At 38.8% G+C, this 17,711-nt stretch overlaps 1 protein-coding gene across 4 annotated transcripts in view; it reads left to right on the top strand.

Annotated features, from left to right (window-relative positions):
- LOC149284796 (serine/threonine-protein kinase Sgk1) overlaps positions 1 to 17,372 on the top strand; it is a 72,666-nt gene extending 55,294 nt beyond the window's left edge. The window contains exons 1-11 of one of the 4 annotated variants that reach the window (XM_089496237.1): positions 11,846 to 11,879; positions 14,394 to 14,469; positions 14,702 to 14,777; positions 15,066 to 15,254; positions 15,357 to 15,488; positions 15,770 to 15,882; positions 16,063 to 16,186; positions 16,287 to 16,382; positions 16,596 to 16,751; positions 16,864 to 16,953; positions 17,205 to 17,372. In XM_089496237.1, the coding sequence (XP_089352363.1) occupies positions 11,846 to 11,879; positions 14,394 to 14,469; positions 14,702 to 14,777; positions 15,066 to 15,254; positions 15,357 to 15,488; positions 15,770 to 15,882; positions 16,063 to 16,186; positions 16,287 to 16,382; positions 16,596 to 16,751; positions 16,864 to 16,953; positions 17,205 to 17,372 (1,254 nt within the window). Of the gene's footprint in view, positions 1 to 11,845; positions 11,880 to 14,178; positions 14,261 to 14,393; positions 14,470 to 14,701; positions 14,778 to 15,065; positions 15,255 to 15,356; positions 15,489 to 15,769; positions 15,883 to 16,062; positions 16,187 to 16,286; positions 16,383 to 16,595; positions 16,752 to 16,863; positions 16,954 to 17,204 lie in introns of those variants that run through there. The other 3 variants (XM_089496236.1, XM_089496235.1, XM_089496238.1) reach the window with 3 other exon arrangements.
- The last annotated feature ends 339 nt before the right edge of the window (positions 17,373 to 17,711 follow it).

Genomic DNA, 17,711 nt, shown 5'->3' with positions numbered 1-17,711 from the left:
GGCCTAGCATCCTACCCAAGCTTTTGAAGAACTACATCAGGATGCAATAAAGCAGACCTTAAATGACAACCACAGTCATGTCTCCCTTTCCTTTTAACCCCTTTCAGGGCTTCTCTTGACTGGTGGATTGTCTAGGGGACCCCGCCCATAAATTAAAGACACATAGACCAACATTGTAAAATTAAACATATTTATTTTTCCGCTGGAAATTAAATATGTCACAGTGGGCTATTTGCAACCCATCGTGACACACAATAGCTTAGTATTCAAACTGAAAGAAATTGGTCTAGATGCAAATATGTGGTCTTGGGTTAAACATTGGCTTAGTGAGTACAGAGAGTTGTCATAAATGGTACATTTTCAAGCTGGACAAAAATCCAGACTGTGACAACCCAACCTACAAAACAAAAACAAGTCTTAACACAAACCTAGTCAGCAAGCCACTAGACCATTCCCAACACAACTCAACCCCACAAATATGGGCAAACATAACTACCAAATCTGGATGACTCCCATCTCCCAATCCTTCTAATGGCTTCTTCTCCCAATCCCCATCTAGCTGCCTCAGTTGCCACTACTATCCTTAAATAATGAGAACCATAATCATTATACCGTAAAATCAAAGCAATTAAGCATTTTTTTAAAACAGCCAAAAATTGATACCTAGTCAACGCTAAACCGCACTGTGCACCCGCCAGCTGGATATGTCCAGCTGCACGTTACACGTTACCCAGAAAAATGCAACATGGCCGTCATATTCAACTGGAGGCTGCACTTACATTATTAGTAGTCAGTGTCAGATAATGAGATCATGCAGAAACATAGATCAGGTGCATACTGGTAAATGTGTCCTAAGACCTTAAAAATAAGGTAATGACAGGTAGTTGTTTTTATCCTATGCCCCAGGCTAGTGACATATGCAGGCGTAGGTCAACAAGGTCTAAGAAGGCAGCAGTTCCCCTGCTACAAAACCCATGTCCTGCTGCACAATGGGCCAGTTACAGAGGAGATCTTTGATTTCTCCAACCCACCTACTTACGATATGAATATAAATGTGCTGTTATTACTAGAATTTTAAAAGACAAGCTGTCTGTTTTTGTGCACTTTGGTGTTAACTAAAATATACAAATTATTAAATGTATAAAAGTAGCAATTAAGATTGCTATACGGGTCAATGAATTGTGAATACATAGCAGCATATAAAAGGATTTAAAGTCCACCTGCTTATCGAATTGTAATAATTACACATGTTTTATTGCTGGTGCAATATTCCAAGTAAGATGACACATGTAATGATTTTGAAGGCTCAAGTTCAATAGCGTGTTAGATTATCAGAAATGTTCAGAGATCAGTCACTGCATCTTAATGGTTAGTATAAACTTGAAAATCTCTAACAATTATCTAATATAATATATAAAGTAAGGGAGCCATTATTTAGTTGGATCCATCATCAAAAAAGAAGGAGACTTGCTTACAGCAAGTGGCAAGGGTAGGCAGCAAGATTTTTGTAAATGCTCCATAGGAAACAATTACTTCCAAAGCCTAATTTATTGAAATTAGTATACTTGTGCAAACACTTAGTATCCCTACCCTGGGATATGGTGGTGCATAGATGCTTCTTTATGTAGTTCTGGTAACAGGCGCCAGCCAAGTGGTCTGGTAATATAAGCCTAAAGACACATTTGTAAAGCAGGCATTTCTCAGTTTAATACACATTAACCGGTATTTGCCAAATGAAACCAGCCCTCCCCAAAACAGGAAATAACATAACAAACTCAGAAATGATGCCTAAAGGTCTACCTGAAAATTACCTAGGGCAATTATCTCCTGACCCATTTGTCAGCTATCGGCCTATAGATGAGCAGTACCTAAAGTTTGATGGTGTATGCATGATACTATATGTGGAAGCAAATACTTTTCACAACACTATTTGTGCCAAATTATGTATCACTAAATGCTGGATGCGCACACAACTTAGGGCTGTATGGAGTCCCTGACATGGAAATGGCAGCTCAGGTGGAAGATAGTCATGAAGCCTTCCTCAAACTACCTTGGTGTCTGTGGGATGGACTGTTGTGGTGGCTCTCGGTCTCTCCAGTAGATGTGGCTTTCTTTCCCTAATCCTGGTCCTTTTGCTTATGGCAGAAATCCGGAGTGGTGAAGCAGTGGCAGAGTTTATTTGCAAGGTTTATTTTTTGCTTGGAGTTGCAGGACACCTTTCTTTTCTTTTGCTAGGATACAATAAAAATGTAATGAAGCCCACGGGGGCCAGAATGGACTAGAGTGGGCCCTGACAGAGTGCTGAGCAGGGCTAGGCTAAGGCTGGAATTGTGGATTTTAGGGGAGGAGTTTTGGTAGGAGGATATTTAAGTTTGGTGATCACAGGAGTATGTGGTTGAGTTTGTGGAGTGGTGTTGCTGCATTAGTCACAGTCGTGGGCGGTAGCTTGCCAGGTATTCAAGGGGTTAATGTGGTGGTATGATCATTGGTGGTCATAACGGGTGGGAGGTTCCTTGCAAGGAGTGGTGCTCGGAACCTCAGGTCCGGGTTGGGGCATCCTGGTATGTCCCCTCCCAAAATTGGTGTGTGGTATGATACCTGGATAACTTGGCAAGCTAGGTTGGCTTTGGTTACGTCATTGTCTCTGTTAACGCATTTATGTTTATTATTTCAGGTTTTACAGGACAATGACTGTTAAATAAAACGGCTGTGGCCTTTTCAAACCCATATTGTGTGTTGGTGTTTTATTTAATTGAGCAACTGAGCTGAGCCTGGCCCGTGAGTCGAAGCTACATCTGTCATGAGGTTGAACAGGGTTTCAATACCAAATGTAGTTGTTTGGGCTCCTGACGAAGACCGTTGTTTATGCATCTTTCTTATATGGAACCAATTCAATTTCTTAACTGAAAAAACTGCAGGTATTGAGAGACATGTTATACCAGGGAAAGGCTGTCACCTTCTGGCCTGGGGCAGATACAGCTAAGTGATCCCTGCCCCAATAACATATAAACCATTAAGTGGGAAAAAGTGAGCACATGCCAGGGGGCCCTTCAGAGTCAGCCATTACATGGGTCTCAGTGGATCCCAAGATATGTTCTTTAGTGATAGCCTCATGGAGAAAGAAAACTGGTTCTGCACCTTTCTTTCTCCAAGAATCTATCTGCATTATTCTGGCATCTCATTGTGCTTCCACAAAACTGTGGAGCACGGAGAAAACCTTTCTTTAAATATTTCAATATGTTTTTATTAATTTTAAATACTGGAAAAAGGTGTTGTGTAAATTAAGACATATAACTATATTATTGGTTAACTGCAGAATAATCTTGTTTGTATTCTATTTAAGAATAAATTATTTAAAGCTCCAACATTTATTTAAAGCTCATGCCACTCAAGTATGTGAGGGGTGTGGTTAAATGTACAAGGGGAATTACATGGATCGAGAGTGGGAGGCGAATTAGGCATGGAGCTAAACCCATGGAGTTCCTAGATATGTTTTTAACCCACTAGTTTTCCTGGTCTGCAGTAGTCAGTAACTCTGAAAAGTTGTGGACGCCAAGGCTCAATGATAAATGTGGGCTGGGAAGGCTGGACCGTGTGGTCAAATCCAACAGAAGAGCTACTACAGTTGATAGAAAGGTGTCAGAACACACAGTGCATCAAAGTTTGTTGCATATGGGGCTGCGTAGCCGCAGACCAGTCAGGGTGCCCATGCTGATCCCTGTCCACATCCGAAAGCTCCTACAATGGGCATGTGAGCATAAGAACTAGACCACGGAGCAGTGGAAGAAGGTGGCTTGGTCTCATGAATCACCTGGAGAACACGTCACCATGATGCATCCATGGAGGCCCCACCTTGCAACTTACAGGACATAAAGCATCTGCTGCTAAATTTTTAGTGTCAGATACCATAACACACCTTCAGAAGTCTAGTGGAGTCCATGCCTCGATGGGTCAGGGCTTTTTTTTATATAGCACTAATAATTATGTTTTTTTTGTGTTTCTATGGTTTCAATAGAAAGGAATCCTAATCTTAATTTATGTGGGTACAACAAACATGCAAAAGGGGCATCTGATTAAACCAACATATGGTAAAATGGCAAAAAATTGTATTTAGGGTACTGAAGGGGTTAACAGGCATTTATTACTTAATATCTAAACAACATTACGTAGACATACCCATCAACATTTCAGGTGTCCAAATCAGGACAGTGGGAGGTAAGTGCTCAAAGAAGTAAAAGACAGATGGGAGGTAAGCATTGTTTTATTTGTTGTAGATAACTATAAACTGTAGGACATGGGAAAAGCAGAATTATTATTATTTTCAGAAATTACACATTAACGAATATAAAGTAGCGCAACCTTTCCCATACCTCCCAACCATCCCAACAAGCTCCTGTTGTACACAGTGGGGATCATGGGCTGGTAAGGGAGATCAGAAGAGCTGTAAAATCGATTCAGGTCTGTGTTGTCATATACTGGCGTCCTGCCTCAATGCAATGCAAGGTACTAAGGTACATCCATGGCCCCACTTGTCTCTAACCATGCCCCCAACAACAGTGTCTGATCTGGGCACATAAAACATTGGGGGTGCCCTTCCCAAATATTGTGTGGCCCCAAAAAATGGCCCCTTGAAGTTGACACGAATTACTTTGTTTATCATTTATCACTAGACACACACAAGGTGTGTATCCTTTCACTGGCTTAAATTGTTACATTGTGCCTACTAGTTGTGTCATATAAATGCACATGCATGCAGTAACAAGTTCCAAGACACATTAACTTAGATCTAAGTCAGGATAATCATAGAAGAAGGACCCTCAACACAGCTTGTTGGGAAGGGAAGGTATTGCTACTTTATGTAACGCCAGTGCAAATATTAGGACAATTATAAACACCGACACATACCTTGAAATATTTAAACTTGCAAAAGAGACACTTTGATGCGGTTAGAGTGATTGCAAGGGGTAGAACTTTAAGAGGATACTTGGGAGGTATGAGCTTAGTGAAGAGTTTACAATATGAGTGATGAATAATCCACTGGAATGAAGGAAGTGATAAGGCAGTCATTGAATAACTGTAAATATGGTCATACAAGCACAAGGTGAAAAGGGAGTGGTTTATAAAAGTGATTAACACAATTAATGATAAGAAAACCTCAACCCAAGTTACCAGCCCTGAACAATGCATGGATATGACAGTACCTATCTTAAAGATCTTAATGTACCAGTGACCAGTGGCCTTTTCAGGCCGAGGCCAAAAGATTTAGGCATAACACATGTATGTAGGTAGTGTGTATCGTGCATTGTAAACCCAATACCAGTTTAACCCACCAAATAACGACACGGAGACCGAAATTGGATAAAGCAGGCCACAGCACAATTTTATTATAAAACCATAAAACACTGTGTTGGCCCAAAACACCATAAACCAATAAGAATAATATACAATAACCGATAAATAATAAATACAAATATACAAATATACATAACACATTACCGTAACATATTCAAAACATAACCAACACAGGAACCGAATTAACCCCGTCCTTGCCGGCCTCTCACACTGCACAATCCAGACCACAGGTACTCACCTCCCCCCTCGTCCAAACAAAATTGACAGCTACCTTTCGCTGTCCCACCACCAATGCTAACCACCAGCCGTCCAACAAGCTCGGTGGGCACGTCCAATAAAACACCAGAGGTTAGGGGAGGATTGAGCCTTCCATTACACCAGCATCCAAACTCCATCACTTACCAAAACCAGACCGGCAAGGACAAACAAACCGCCAGCTGTGACAAAAGAAAGAAAGTTAGTACACAAGAAATAGGGAGGGAGGGTGGGAAGCAGGTAAGACTGTTGGCCGTGTCTGTAAAAAAGGACAGTGACCGGGGTCACCCAGAGGGCACCTTATATCACCTAGGGTCTCCCACCCCTCAATTAACATACCCCAATCAAAACACGGACATGCCCTGAGCATGCACTAACCCACACACATACATGCTCCCTGTCCATTTAGCTACGCTGATTCCCAGGGACCTTATACTGTTGCCAGGCATCATGAGAATAAGAATATGGATCGAGCTGCCAGGATGTGAGTCCTCCTGACAACCATGACATTATCAGCTCAGGTGTAATTTTGAGATACCTTGGGTATACATTTTTTTCTTCTTTTAATTAAAATAAAATAAATTAAATCCATACTTCTAAGCATTGGCTATAAGTTATTATCATGCTGCATTATATATCTGATATCTTCGGTGGCATAACTACAAGGGTCGCAACTGGGATGGGGCCCTGGTGACCTCTGTTGACCAGCAGTTAGGGCACAAGGATGCCAAAGCCAGCATGTTTGGGGTTTAGCATAGCACTAATAAGGCTGCTTGGGGCAAAAGTGGCACTTACAAGCTGTTTGAGGGCAAAGGTGGCACTGTGGGACATATTGCTTGGTAAAGTTGGGGGTCCCAGGGCAATTTTCGCACAAGGGCCCTGTCATTTCTAGTTCTCCCCTTAAATCAGTTTTGACTGCAGTTCGAAATGCTATCATGCTAATTAGATTGTTTTTCTAATCTAATTGCTTGCCTGACATTTTAGCCCATTGAAAGGTTGCAGCAAAAATGTTTCCTCCTTTTCAGTTCCATGTGCTTTTGTTGCATCCACAAATGGTTAAAACTACATACATGTGAATAATGTAATAAACTAAAGCACACCCTTAAAGTTATATTTATCGGATAAATGAGTAATTTATGCCATGTATGGGTAAAGGCAACAACAAGCAGCAGATGGATCATGAAAGCAAAGAATGAAAAAATAAATAAAGCCAAGGATTTCAATAATTCCATTACTGACTTCATCTTGGCTCTGAATTTTAAAGCGCCAGTGAGCAACGTATTGCTTGGCTTTTGCATGGGTTGGATGTCATATGTGTCAAACTGCAATTTGTTTCCATAATCAAAATGTTCTATTTAGGTGGATTAACTAAATATAAACAATATAGAGCACTAAAAAATGAAATGTTTATAAAAGGCTGGGATTCCTATTTATCTTGAAGAGATTAACATTTTGGGACTCAAATTCAAATTTAATGCAGACTCTGGAGCTAAGGGTAAATGATAGCCAGTAAAGTAATTCTGCCCAACACTTAAAGTTGGATTTTTTTCTATCTGTTTGATTAATGGTGCATTTAAATTATAATACTGTATATTTTTTTAATTCCATTGCTGGAATCTTTAATTTTATCAGATTAAAATTAGCATAGGCTCATTTGAAATTGCCTATTTGTAATTAGAGGATGTTAGCAGTGTCCAATTCATTCTTTGGGATGGGCTGTGGCTATTTGTTGGCTGGTCATCAATTAATCCTCACCCTTATATGTTGTTTTATCTCTTCTTTGAATTGTGTAAACAGGTATTTGTTTTGTCTAAGTCAAGGATAAGGGGTGGTGAATGGCAGTGACTTATTAGTGGTTCCTGTTTGAATACCAATGACCCTAATGCTTTCATTCATTTCCAACCTTTCAAATAGATGTTGAAATATATGTTAAAAGATCATTCAATCATTTTTATATTATATGGGGTTTTATTTAGTAACTAACCATTTGTTTATACTGCTTACTTATAATGCAAATAAGATTTGATCCCTTCACTTAATTAAATTAGCAAAGAAAACGTAGCATCAGTTGTGAAAGTTGTCAGTCCAGCAGTGACATCTGGGGAGGACAAAAGTAAATTTCTATTAGCTGTTTTTAGAGCAGGGGTGCAGAATAGATTTTCAATTAACACCTTGTAGTTATCATAATTTAAATATGCTGTTCCACACTCAAACTAAACATTGGGGGTTTTAGGTATGGTAATCAAATGAACTTTGGCAGATGTGCCACCTTCTTCATTTTCACTACATAAAATTAACAGAAATCATAAAGATGTTTTTTTGGCTTCTATGGCAAAAACCTTTCCATCCCTGCTGTTGTGTCACATGACAGTTCAAAGTTCCCTGACAAAATGTGAACATTGTTTTGAACTGGGGAAGGGTACTTTCCAATATATATGTATTTGTTCTTTACTTTTTAACCCTTTTCCTTTTATTGTACTCCATTTGTTTAGAAAAAGTCGTAGTACTAAAGTGAATGTCTGTGGACCTTATGATTTTGGTCACTCCCAAAATGACAACATTTCAAGAATTTAGTTGTCCTGTTATAGTTACACTAAGCAATAAAGCATTGTGATGAACTGTTAGTATAGTGGAATATATATTTGTTTTATGTGTGGCACTGGGCCTTTGATATGTCTACTCTGTAATAAGTTCATTAGTGAATTAGCCAGGCAGTATTTCGTATAAAGCAAAGGGATCTATTTGATTATACCTAGTTAACAAATGCAATGGGTATTGACTTACATCAAAGTATTTGAACTATTTGAACAGGTGAAAAAGGGTTTTTTAGGTTTCTGCCTAGACTTTTGGATTTACATCTGATGCAAGGAATTGTGGAGCAAGTGTGTTCACTGACCTCAGTGTCTCTTTCCTCAATCAGTCAATGAATTATGTACTGGTTCAAGTGAACTATTACACACAATATCTGCAAATGAACGCTTGTTCAGATTTCTAGCCAGATTGACTTCTTAGAAACACTTAAACAAGATGTATTCATATATCAAGTAAATGTATATACATTTCATCTGATCTCTACAATGGAATGAACAGATTTATTTGAATAAGAATAGTCAACATTAACAGAAAAACTGAGTTTGCAAACCTACCTTTGCCACATCAGATAACAATATTAAAACATCCTGAATTGATTTAGACATGATTTTAATTAAAAGCTAACATATTGCTCAGAGCTGTATTTAAATATGGGGTGGTTACCAAATACCAAATGAGCCTTACAGCGCTTTAATACAAAGTTCCTAGCAGAATGTGGGTTAATAAATGCCCGGATTGTAAGCTTACAGTCCAAAATAAATTATGCCATTATTATTCTTTATTAAGTGCTAACATATTCCACAGCGCTGTACAGTTAAAATATGGGTGGTCAACTAATGCATAACAAAGATACATTTATACATACAGCTACAACAGCAGTTGAGGACCATGTCTGTGAGCTTTCATGCCGAAGTTCCAAGCAAGAATATTGGGCCTCTGAATACCCTGCACATAAGCTGACAATATATATATACAATTTATATGGGTAGATGATATGTCCTGTGCAACCTTGACAGTGCAATAATGAGGGGAACCACACTGCCTTTTATAACATGTAACATTAAGTAGTTAAAGAGTACATTATATTGTATATTACAGCACAGTATATTTGCTACATTCTAAAACTAGAACAATAAATATATTGTGTATGGAAGTATCTAGTGTAGAAGTCACCAGCCTTACTAGTGCAGATCATGTTCATAAAAAACAGGCCTAACGTAACACCTGGAGCCAAAATAGGTCTAACAAGCTATGTTGCGGAGATCTGCCTCCATGAATGTACCCTGTTTTCTTATTAGAAATGGCTGTGTCTTGAAACATATCACTGTATGTGTAAAACTCACAGGTGTGTAGAGCACAGAAATGATCTAGTAATTGTGTAAATGGTGCAAAAACTCCAGATGCTCTGGTAGCTGTAAGTGGAATTGTACGTAAATAACACTAAAGCTGCAAGGTAGGGGCACACTTGAGCCAACCAGCTGCAATTTTTCTGTGTCATGCTTACCAAGGAGCCGAAGGATTGCACTGCACTTTAACCCACTGAGACGCTCATGCAAATTAAAGCCTTCTCTGGACACCATTAATGAGGATCTTTAAGTGTAAAATCTTAATGATCTTTAAGTATAAAAAAAGACAGTTCGGTCCCTTTAAGTTGGAATTCCATGCAATTGCAAGTCCCAATAGCAATCCATTAATGTAAAATTGTTACTCTACATTTAGAAATAGTTACTTATACGTGTGTAAACAATCTTTGTTTACTTAAGTAATAAAGCTTGCGGTAATGTAAATATATACAACGTTTGCAAACTACAATGTTTAACACACATGGCTAAAATTTAAGGTCAATGGCTCTTGGGTCATATAGCTAAGGAGCAACTACTTTTACATACCATATATTTTGTATCGTGATGGGGATAACTGCATTATTAATTATGCAAGATCAACCAGTTTATGTATAAAAATCAGCCAGTGCATTGGGATAACCATATTAAGGTTAATAAATGTATATTCTCTTTCTGCAAGTGTTGTTATATTGTCCAAAGGTCAGCTTCCTCCGAGGTTCATTGGGTTCAGTCACTGTAACCTTCCTGAGGAAATCAGATCCAGCACAAGTGAAATCACGCAAGCTCTAAATCAGCAGAAATTTTTGTAAAAAAACTAAAGATCAGTAACGCCACCTATGGCAAAAACTTAAATGGTTTCTGGTGTACCGATTGAAAGATTTCCATGATAATAGAAATGAGCGAGACACCACAAATTAAGTGTGCCTAACATTCTTAAATATGAATACATTGTATGTATGTATATATATATATATATATATAATATTATAAATTAATATATATTATACTTTTATATATATTATACTTATATATATATATATATATATATATATATATATATATATATATATATATATATTAATGTATACAGGCTACACAGGTTGTTCTTTTTTGGAAACTTTTATATCCCTGCCTTCTGTAACCGGTGACATGGGGGAAATGATATATGATGCATTCTGATATTATGGACCACTACTGCTATCAAGCTATACCCGGCTGAGCGTGGTGGGAGTTGAAATAAACGACAGGGTGGATGCTTAGTGGCAGAGATTTTTTTTTTATGTATGTATCCATTGTTATTGAGGGTTTTCAATGAAACAATAACGTTCAGAGGTGTCTGACCTTGCGGTTATTCATTGAAACCACTGCTGGTCTCAGACCTGTTGACACCAGCAGCCGGGTGACAATGTGACAGATCACCAACACTGACCAGATACTCATCTGGAATAATGTGTATACAATAGTAAATATTGTTTATTTCAATGGTTTTATTAGCTGGATTAAGCAGACTTTGTAGATCTCGTCACAAAATATCCCCAAATAATACTAATTCCACTTAATCTTTTTATCAGCAAGTTTTTCCCTCCTCAATTCCATGTAATAAAAAAAATGGTCCCAGTAAGGCAATGACAGGAAGGGGAAAAAAGGGGGGCTGTGGAGAAAAAAAATGTATTTTTCCTGTAAGGAAATTCCTGCTAGGTGACAGGACTGGACATGGGGCGCCTGCTCCACCCTCTAGGTATCCGGTAGGGAGGAAAAACCAGTCTCAACAAACTTGACTTTCATGCAGATGAGACTGCAAGTCAGTGAGGATATTCGAGGCGGGCGCCACTCACAAGCACATCTGTCTGCTGACATCCAAAAAGACCCCCTGAGCTCTTCCCCCTTCCGCTTAAGTGTAAGTCTGCCAGCGCTTCCTCTTTTTATTATTATTATTATTCCCTTTTTAGCCTTTGATTAGTGGGTAGCCAGAAGGACAGCAGCAGGCACTGGGTGAAGCGATCCGCTGTATAATCAATAGAAGTACCGGTGATCCTTGCTGTGACTTTTACAACCTGATTTACTTGTCACTTGGCACTGTGATCCAGCACTGGGCAGAGTCCGGCAGCCAATCTTTAACTGCTGACTTATCTACTGTATGCTAATCAGCACTGCTGTGGGTTAATAAAGTAAGCCGGCTGCTCAAGAGAGACTCTTTCCACCCCAACACTGTGGATCCTGTTCAGTCTTTTTTTTTTTCGGGGGGGGTGGGAGTGATCGGTCCTGTGGATTATATTCCTTCCACTGCATAGCTGCATACCAACATGAGAACGAAAACTGAAAAGTCTCCTCTGAAAGGTAAGGTTACACTGCATAGATATGGGGTCCTGGTTTTAGGGATCACTCGCTGATCAGTGATAACATAGAGTGGCACTTTAAAGGGGACTCTTAACTACTTGCTTGTGGCAATTAACGTGTTTGCATAAGACTGTGGGATTCATGTCAGGCAATCGGAACTATGGGTTTGGTTATGTATTGAAATAAGACATCATTGTCAAACAAGCAAACAAGTCAAGCGAAAGTTCTATTGTCTTTTTGCACTCTTTTGAAAGACCTCCTGCTGGCAGTTATCTGATCTATCTAACTCCCACCCCACCACAGCCATGTGTGTAATCTGTTTATTAGATTAGCATTGTCTTTGCTATTAGCATACCTTTTAATGCGCCTGGGGCTTGAAAGACTATGAATGGCTAGCGGGAAAAGGGGTAATTAATACATGAAAGAGGAGGGGGTTGCTGTCAAAGCTATAAAAAAAATGTTGTAAACTATTTTATTTGCTAATCACAAACACATATAGTCGAGTTTCGACTGTTGCATTGTGATCTGACGTGTTAAAACTTAGCAAATAAATCACATTGTTATATATTCATTTAAAGTACAGAACAATAATAGTGCAACACTAGTAGTCTCTTTGCATAAAATAATACATATTATACTGTATGCACATAGATGTATTCATATACACAATTAAGCTCCAGTCAGAGACTATACATGAAATTATTTACGCATACACAAATATATGGTTTTTGTTTTGTGTTTAAAAATGTGACGTTTAAGTCGCCCCCTTGCCACTTGTATACATTTAAATTAAGACTCATTAGCGCCATCTAGTGGTAGTCACGAAGCTGTGCCATTATATCATTTAAGTGGTCCTATATCATCTATGGGGTTCATCGAAAAGCACCCAATAAAGTATCTGCTTTGAGTTTATATTGAGTTTTAAAGTGTGGTCTAATGTTATATATATATATATATATATCTATATATATATCTATATATAGATATATATATATATATATATATATATAGATATAGATATATATATATAGATATATATGTTCATATATGTGCGTGCATATAAATTGAACATAGTAGCTAGTTATAGTTGAATGGAGTTTACAAAAAAGCCAGGGGTCTGGGTGATAATGTTTGCTATCTGTAGGATATTTTTGGGTCTCGGTGATTATATATATTATCATCAGATCTGTGGATGGGAAACGAGGATTTGATTGCAGGGTTTTGCTTGTAATTGTTGTCAGTTGCCCTACTAGTTAAACAAACACTATTCCGGACATATCTGCATACCGCTGCCCAAAGGCATAGCTGCATATAGTGAGGTTAGTGAGTTCAAAGACCCGGCTTGTTCTGGTTTTCAGCTGCATTGGTGTGAGGGATGGCTGTGTTTTGAAGGGAGTCCCTCTTGTGTTGGCTGTGTAATTAAAGAGACAGTTGGCATAGGGGGTGCAGAATGAGTGGGATGTGCTATTTGTGTGGTGCATGATTCTGCCACTTTTACTCCCACCGATGCGTTGGTGAACCACCTGCTCCAATGCATAGTATTTGCCACCTCTGGTGTTGTCAGCAAAGGGTGGGCGCCGAATCATCTGCATGTCAATGTGTAACGCTTAACAATGTAAAGGTTTCTGCGGATCTTACAGCATATAGCAACATAACAAATGCGTTCTTACTATGTGAGTGTTTTTGTAGCGCCAACATATTCCACAGCGCTGTACAAGTGTTTCTTTATAACTATCAGTCCCGACTCCCGAGTCACTTGCCAACAAGTGCAAGTTGCCACATTGAAAACAGCTCTGATGTTTTACGTCCAATTTTTATTTTCAATTATTTTTTTGAAAGCACTTTCGTTGATATCGTTATATACATTTCAGTCATATAGGCATTGTTGCCCGCAGCACTAATTACCTAGTTAGTTGATGCCCGGCTTCCCCCCCCCCCCCTTACTTGGCACAAACCGCGGTACACAAAGTTCTGCCCTCCTTACTGGTAGAACAAGCTGAGGCTGCAGCAAGGCGCTACAGTCTTTTGACGTCACACAACGAACGAGGGGCGTGGTGTAGACGGAGGCGCCGGCTGCCTGACCCTGGCTAGTTCAGGGCGCTTTGAACCTGTGCCAAGTTCTTCCTCATTGTGTCGCTTAGTCCCGCCTCCTCTCGCTTCTCGTATAAAAGGCCCCGGGAGGTTCCAAGAACTTCAGAAAGAGTGACTGTTCTCGGGTTGGTCGCGCCTTCCTCCTTTGGATTATACGAGTCATCCATATTCGGATTTACTGGAAACTTAGACCACTCCAATTACAGCCATGACTGTAAAAACGGAAAGCGGAGCCACTTCTCCGGCTCTAACTTACTCCAAAATGAGAGGAATGGTAGCGATACTCATCGGTGAGTGAGGATCTAGAATTTCTGGGGTCCTTCCAGCGCTTTCTGTGGGATGTCTGCGGATTGGATCGGGCTTCTGATTACTTTTGATCTTATATAGCATACTGAGCGGTCCGTCTTTTTTTGTGTTTTGCAGCTTTCATGAAACAACGAAGAATGGGATTGAACGATTTTATTCAGAAAATTGCCACCAACTCGTATGCTTGCAAACAGTAAGTGCTTTTAATATGTCTTATTATGATTGTGGAATAACAAAATCAAAGAGTGCATTATATCTGCTTTCAAGTTAAGATTTGTAGTGGTGTAGGTGGGAAGTCTAATTCAACACCTATTAGGTTTACATTACTTCCTATTCGACTTCTCTTTAATTGTATTACTATTGTGAATTCCACAATCGTTTTATTTAAATAACACTTATTATTATTTTATTTTTTCAACTTTTAGCCCTGAAGTTCAGTCGATCCTGAATATTTCTCAACCTACCGAACCAGAATTACTGAATGACAGCTCATCACCTCCTGTAAGTAATTTGCTTTCAATATCTCTCTCTCTATATATAAATATAGCTGCCATTACCAAGTAGTTTTTAAGTGTTGCTCATCTAAAAGTAAATGGGCCAGTTCACACTGAGGTGATGTGTATACTTGCACAGATCTCATATACCAAGACTACTTACTATCATTAGAAAAAAACATATTTACGTCTTAAGGGTACAGAAATAAGGAGATCATTTGGGGTCTATGAAAATGTAGACTTTATAGAATGGTTAACTGAATATCATTTAATTTTGGAACATTCTACTCAACAGCCTAGTCCATCTCAGAAGATCAACCTTGGTCCCTCATCAAACCCTCATGCTAAACCATCTGATTTCCAATTTCTGAAAATCATTGGTAAAGGAAGCTTTGGAAAGGTGCTCCTTGCACGACATAAAGTTGATGAAAAATTCTATGCCGTTAAAGTTTTGCAGAAGAAAGCAATCCTAAAGAAAAAAGAGGTATGTTATAGTTGGTGTTTGCCTGGTCTACAAACTAGAAAATAGCACTTACTATTTTTAAAACAGTTTTTAATTTTTTTTTTGCCTTTCTTTTAATTTTAGGAGAAGCACATAATGTCTGAGCGTAATGTGCTGCTAAAGAATGTGAAGCACCCTTTCCTAGTTGGGCTCCACTTTTCTTTCCAGACAACAAGCAGATTATACTTTATCTTGGACTACATCAATGGTGGAGAGGTGAGCTTTGTTTTAATACAGTAGATCTTTTCGCACCTTGGCTGCACAGTTCTATGGTCACATCCCATTTTTTTTTTTTTTTTAATCGGGGAACGCAAAAGACAGAGAGGATGGAAAGTTGCTTGTTATAGCATTTCCCTCTAACCTGCCAAATTTTATACTATGTTATGATCAGCATGCAATTTCCTGCTATTGTTTCCTTGGTTATACATGTCATTTGAAATGAATTGTGTATTGTTTGGCACACTTCTCAATATCTTCTCCCATGTTGTATTCAACAGTTGTTCTACCACCTTCAAAGAGAACGGTGCTTCTTGGAACCTCGAGCTCGTTTTTATGCTGCTGAAATCGCCAGTGCACTGGGATACCTTCATTCTTTGAACATTGTTTATAGGTATGTGTTGTTTAACTCCCAGTTATATACCATATTGTTTGATATCAGCAGTTCCCAGCATCAATCTGCTCTAGGCCATTAGATGTACTTCCCATGCCATTTAAATTTTTTTTCTTGCATAAAATTTTACATTATAATTTTAACTCAAACCTTTTGTTTTCTTTATTTCCCCCCCCGCAGAGATTTAAAACCAGAGAATATTTTGTTGGACTCTCAAGGCCACATTGTCTTGACAGATTTTGGACTTTGCAAGGAGAACATTGAACCCAATGGGACAACTTCCACTTTCTGTGGCACCCCTGAGGTAGGCTTTGCTTCTACTGATTACGTGGTTCTGAAACTGAATGTGCCAATATGTGTGGATTGGTTTTTTATAGATATTTTTATGTTTTCATCACCAACAGTACCTTGCACCCGAGGTTCTTCACAAACAGCCTTATGACAGAACTGTGGACTGGTGGTGTCTCGGAGCTGTATTGTACGAGATGTTATATGGCCTGGTAAGCAGAGTTACTGTTACATCTTATATTATGTGGAATGAAATCTAGGATGCTTTATTAGTCATCTGGGCTCTTGACATGCCAAAAGGTTCTGAACATGTTTGGTGCCCAAACGACTAAAGTGTGTGTGTAATATAGATAAATATATATCTGCATATGGTCTGCTAGGCTACATTTTTTTTTACATATTTTTTTTTTTTTCCTTTTCCACAGCCTCCATTCTACAGCAGGAACACTGCAGAAATGTATGACAATATCTTGAATAAACCACTGCAGCTAAAACCAAACATAACAAACTCGGCCAGGAATCTTCTGGAGGGTCTTTTGCAGAAAGACAGAACTAAAAGACTTGGTGCCAAGAATGACTTTGTAAGTATATGTCTAAATATAAGCACTCATGATCAGCTGACAACTGAGGACAGCACCACACGTGTCTAATTACTTTTGATTGATCTAATCCTATTCCTCCTTTTGCTGACAGATGGAGATTAAGAACCATGTCTTTTTCACTCCAATTAACTGGGATGATCTCATCAATAAGAAGATTACACCTCCGTTTAACCCTAATGTGGTAAGTATTAGCTTGTTTTTTTTTTTATGTGCTATGTGTTTTATCAATAACAAGTACTCCCAATAGTTTTTAAGACGTTTGTAGTTTCCCTAGTTGTGTTTATTCGATGTGTTTAATCCATTTAAAATGTGCCCCCCTCCAAGAAATTAATAGCCCTCTTCCATTAAGCCACTACATAAATGTAATAAAATGAACTGGATGTTTTTGGTCTGGCAAATCATAATATTTAATGGTTTTTTTTCCCCCTCCAGAGTGGTCCAAGTGACTTGCAGCACTTCGATCCTGAGTTCACTGAAGAGCCTGTCCCCAATTCCATTGGCCAATCTCCTGACAGCATCCTCATAACTGCCAGTATTAAAGAAGCTGCTGACGCTTTTATGGGCTTCTCATATGCCCCACCAATGGAGTCCTTTCTTTGAGCAATCCTCCGTTTAGCCATCGGTTCAGTCACTTTGGTTATTTTTATTCTCTACTAACGATTGCACATCCTTCGTCATAGCATCACAGCCATAATTTTTAACAACATTATTTGGTTTTGCTGGGAGGAATCATCAGTAGATAAGCGTCAAATGGAGGAGGACACTGCCCCCAAATATTGGGTGCTAATGTCCTGAAGAACATGAACTTCAACCTGGCTGCAGACCATGAACATGTGAAGACAAGAATAAAAAGGAAAGAGAAGAAGCAACTGTGTTGTTTTTTTTTGCAATGTGCCTTTCTCCATCCAGAGATAGTCAAGACTCTAGAACTGTCCACAT

The sequence above is a fragment of the Sceloporus occidentalis genome, unplaced genomic scaffold, assembly GCF_023333645.1.
Source record: "Sceloporus occidentalis isolate IW3139 unplaced genomic scaffold, rSceOcc1.0.p SCAF_88, whole genome shotgun sequence".
NCBI lineage: Eukaryota > Metazoa > Chordata > Lepidosauria > Squamata > Phrynosomatidae > Sceloporus > Sceloporus occidentalis.
This window is presented reverse-complemented; position numbering and strand designations above follow the sequence as displayed.